We start from the raw sequence: 4413 nt of genomic DNA on the forward strand, positions 1-4413 counted from the left end.
GCTATGGGGAGTATTAACTCCATCTCAGCCAGACCCAATACAATCTCCACCCCTTATTCCATACCATTTGCGTCCTGCTCAGGTCCCACATAATTTAATACAGAGATCGTCTAACCATACTATTGTATTTCATTCTCATTACCGAAATCCCTTCTTACCAACACTTGCAACTGAAACTACATGCTTAAACCACTTTTATACCCAACGTACAGATTTATACATTCTTATTAATTACTATCCCCTGTCCTTTAAGAGATAGATATTCCATGGGCTTCTTCCACTCCTCCAGATGTTCACACACAGGTTATGACTTGGGCCCCATCCATCAAGATGAGTGGTCAGGACAGGAGAAGCAGTATGTTCGATCGTTGGGCACCAACACCGGCTTGGTTTGGGTCACCGATGCACTTGTCTGGTTCCTTGCGAAGTTCACTCCTCTGCAGTTCAGGTCATTCCTGCTACATTACTTCCTACAACATACAACTCACATCACAGATTATTTTTCCCCCAAGGTTAAATGTCCTTGAGGCACACACTGGGTCTCCCCATCCTTCTGCATTACCCACCAAGTACACCCAGGTCCCTGAGCAAAGACAATCCCACGAATGGGTTTGCCTTTTCCCATGGGAGGTGCAATCCACACTGCCTTCCCCAGCCACTTCCCCATGTGCACTACGGGGACCTTATCTCCTCCCACAGTATGTAGGGGTTTTGTTTGGGCAGGACCAGGACGGTTAGCAGATCCTCTGGTGTTAACTAGCCAAGTGGCTTCTGCTAAATTTGTATCCCAATGCTTCCATGTCCCATTGCCTAGCGCTCTCAACATAGTCTTCAACAGTCCATTATATCTCTCAATTTTCCCAGATGCTTGCGGGTGATAGGGTATGTGGTACACCCACTCAATGCCATGTTTCTTTGCCCAGGAGCTTATGAGGTTATTTCGGAAATGAGTCCCATTGTCTGATTCAATTCTTTCTGGGGTACCGTGTCGCCATAAAATTTGCCTTTCGAGGCCTAAGATGGTGTTTCGGGCAGTGGCATGGTTTACAGGATATGTTTCTAGCCAACCAGTAGTTGCTTCCACCATGGTGAGTATGTAGCGCTTGCCTTGGCGTGTTCGTGGCAGTGGTCCAATGTAGTCAATTTGCCAGGCCTCGCCATATCGAAAACCCAGCCACCGCCCTCTGTTCCAGGGAGACTTTACTCTGGTGGCTCGTTTGATTGCAGCACATGTTTCACATTCATGAGTGACCTGTGTGATGGCCTCCATGGTCAGGTCCACCCCTCGATCACGAGCCCACCTATATGTTGCATCTCTCCCTAGATGTCCCGATGTCTCATGGGCCCATCGAGCTACAAATAGCTCACCTTTACGCTCCCAGTCCAGGTCCACCTGAGCTATTTCTATTTTGGCAGCCTTGTCTACCTGTTCATTATTTCGATGTTCTTCAGTGGCACGGCTTTTGGGCACGTGAGCATCTACATGACGTACCCTTAGAGTTATGTGTTCTACACGGGCAGCAACGTCCTGCCACAATGCTGCTGCCCAGATGGTTTACCCCTGCATTGCCATTTGGTCTTCTTCCACTGCTGTAGCCACCCCCATAGGGCATTAGCCACCATCCAGGAGTCGGTATAGAGGTAGAGTACCGGCCATTTTTCTCGTTCAGCAATGTTTAGGGCTAGTTGGATGGCTTTCACTTCTGCAAACTGACTTGACTCGCCTTCTCCTTCAGTGGCCTCAACGACTTGGCGTGTGGGACTCCACACAGCAGCTTTCCACTTCCGATGGTTCCCTACCACACGACAGGATCCATCAGTAAACAAAGCATAACACCTTTCGTCTTCTGGTAACTCATTATATGGTGGTGCCTCTTGGGCACGAGCCACCTCCTCAGGTGATGCTCCAAAATCTCTGCCTTCTGGCCAGTCCATGATCTCTTCCAGAATTCCTGGGCGGTTAGATTTCCCCAGTCGAGCCCGTTGCGTGATCAATGCTATCCACTTACTCCATGTAGCGCTGGTTGCATGATGTGCAGAGGGGATGTTTCCTTTGAACATCCAGTGTAGCACGGGCAATCGTGGTGCCAAGAGGAGATACGCTTCTGTACCAACAACTTCTGAAGTGGCTCCGACCCCCCCCTATGCTGCTAGTATCTCTTTTTCAGTCGGGGTGTAGTGGGCTTCTGATCCTCGGTACCCCCGGCTCCAAAACCCTAATGGTCGACCTCGGGTTTCTCCTGGTGTTTTCTGCCACAGGCTCCAGGTGAGACCATGCTCCCCAGCTGCAGTGCAGAGTACATTTTGTACATCTGGTCCTGTCCGGACAGGCCCAAGAGCTACTGCACGAGCTATTTCTTGTCTGATATGCTCAAAGGCTTGTTGTTGTTCAGGGCCCCATTCAAAATAGTTCTTTTTCCGCGTTACTCGATAGAGAGGGCTCACAAGCTGACTGTAACCTGGAATATGCATTCTCCAGAACCCCACAAGGCCTAGGAAAGCTTGTGTTTCTTTCTTGTTAGCTGGTGGAGACATAGATGCTATCTTGTTAACCACATCCATAGGGACATGACGGCGTCCATCCTGCCATTTTATTCCCAAGAACTGAATCTCCTGTGCAGGTCCCTTGACCTTGCTTTTCTTTATGGCAAAACCAGCTTTCAGAAGAATCTGAATTATTCTTTTTCCCTTCTCAAACACTTCTTCTGCCTCGTTGCCCCACACGATGATGTCATCTATGTATTGTAAATGTTCAGGGGCATCGCCTTGTTCCAGTGCCGTTTGGATTAGTCCGTGACAAATGGTAGGGCTGTGCTTCCACCCCTGGGGCAGTCGATTCCAGGTGTATTGGACACCTCTCCATGTGAAAGCAAACTGTGGCCTGCACTCTGCTGCCAAAGGAATGGAGAAAAATGCATTGGCAATATCAATTGTAGCATACCACGTGGCTGCCTTTGATGCCAGTTCATATTGGAGCTCTAACATGTCTGGTACAGCAGCACTCAGTGGCGGTGTCACTTCATTCAGGCCGCGATAATCTACTGTTAACCTCCACCCTCCATCAGACTTTTGCACTGGCCATATAGGACTATTAAAAGGTGAATGAGTCTTGCTGATGACTCCTTGGCTCTCTAGGTGATGAATCAGCTCATGGATGGGAGCCAGGGAGTCTCGGTTTGTCCGATATTGCCGATGGTGCATGGTCCTGGTAGCGATTGGCACCTGCTGTTCTTCAACTCGCAGCAATCCCACAATGAAGGGATCTTCCGAGAGGCCAGGCAGGGTAGATAGCTGTTTGATCTTCTCTGCGTTTACAGTGGCTACACCAAAAGCCCATCGGTACCCCTTTGGGTCCTTGAAGTACCCTCTCTTGAGGTAGTCTATGCCAAGGATACAAGGGGCCTCTGGGCCGGTCACAATGGGGTGCTTTTCCCACTTGTCCCCTGTCAAGCTCACTTCAGCCTCCAGTATAGTCAATTCTTGGCATCCCCCTGTCACTCCAGAGATCCAGATGGGTTCTGTGCCCCTGTATCCTGATGGCACCAGCGTACACTGTGCACCAGTGTCTACCAAAGCCTTATACTTCTGTGGGTCTGATGTGCCAGGCCATCGAATCCACACAGTCCAGTATATCCGGTCATCCCTTTCCTCCTCCTGGCCGAAGGCAGGGACCCTCTATTGCTGTTCCTCATCAGAATATTCACTGTCCGATCCTTGCGGTACCAGACCAGAAGTCCCCTCACCAGAATCAAGGGAGGTAGTTTCAGTTCTTCTATGCCTGGAGGATCGCTGAGTGCTTTCTTGGGCCTCTACAGCAACTACGCTGACAGCCTTCTTCTTGGGTGACCCCTTCTTAACAGCTGTCTTCCCTCTCAGTTCACGTACGCGGGCTTCCAGCTTAAAGGTGGGTTCACCATCCCACTTCCTCATGTCCTCCCCTTGGTCACGCAGGAAGAACCAGAGTGTACCACGTGGCATACGCCTTGGGCTCCCTTTCCCTCTGACCGGGGCAGGAGAGGACTGATTTCTTGGAGCATCCCTAACAGCCAAGGCACTGTCCTGTAGGGATGAGGAGACACAGAGATTTTCCTCAAAGTTTTGGAGCCAAGATGACACTTTCTCCACAGTTGGTGTTTCCATATCTGGGCAATACATTGCTGCCAAGCTGTTAGAATACGACGCTGGGGCACCTTGAATCACCTTTCTCCACATGGCCCGTGTGCACAGGACATCCTCTGGATCTTTGGAGACTTCCTCATCATCTAGATCACTGTAGATGACTTCCACCACTGCTAACTCTCTCAGGTACTGGATGCCTTCATCTGCGGTAGTCCACTTTTCTGAGGAATTCACAAGATCTTCCTTGAATGGATATCTTGCCCTCACACTTGAGAGAAGCCGGCTCCAGAGACT

At 49.9% G+C, this 4413-nt stretch overlaps 2 protein-coding genes across 2 annotated transcripts; both read right to left on the reverse strand.

Moving 5' to 3' along the window:
* Positions 1-496: 496 nt before the first annotated feature.
* LOC104832909 lies at positions 497-1935 on the reverse strand. The gene is made up of 2 exons (XM_010569317.1): positions 1560-1935; positions 497-1479 (listed from the first exon to the last, which is right to left on the reverse strand). Exons 1-2 carry the CDS (start codon positions 1933-1935, stop codon positions 497-499), a joined length of 1359 nt encoding a protein of 452 aa, XP_010567619.1.
* A 207-nt stretch (positions 1936-2142) lies between these two features.
* Positions 2143-4411, reverse strand: LOC104832910 (the record flags this gene model as incomplete). The annotated part of the gene is made up of 2 exons (XM_010569318.1): positions 2143-3654; positions 3724-4411. Coding segments are annotated over 2 exons (2200 nt in total), but the record flags the coding sequence as incomplete, so codon positions are not given.
* Between the last annotated feature and the right edge of the window lie 2 nt (positions 4412-4413).

This window comes from Haliaeetus leucocephalus, unplaced genomic scaffold (genome assembly GCF_000737465.1).
Source record: "Haliaeetus leucocephalus isolate CR32 unplaced genomic scaffold, Haliaeetus_leucocephalus-4.0 Scaffold270, whole genome shotgun sequence".
NCBI classification, from domain to species: Eukaryota; Metazoa; Chordata; class Aves; order Accipitriformes; family Accipitridae; genus Haliaeetus; species Haliaeetus leucocephalus.

Bases quoted from the DNA above. Each gene is read 5' to 3' on its own strand.
- LOC104832909 (XM_010569317.1), bottom strand. From the start codon at position 1,935: ATGGACTGGCCAGAAGGCAGAGATTTTGGAGCATCACCTGAGGAGGTG. The intron at 1,480-1,559 runs GTAAACCATCTG...TACGTCATGTAG, and splicing joins GACCAAATGGCAATGCAGGG to ATGCTCACGTGCCCAAAAGC.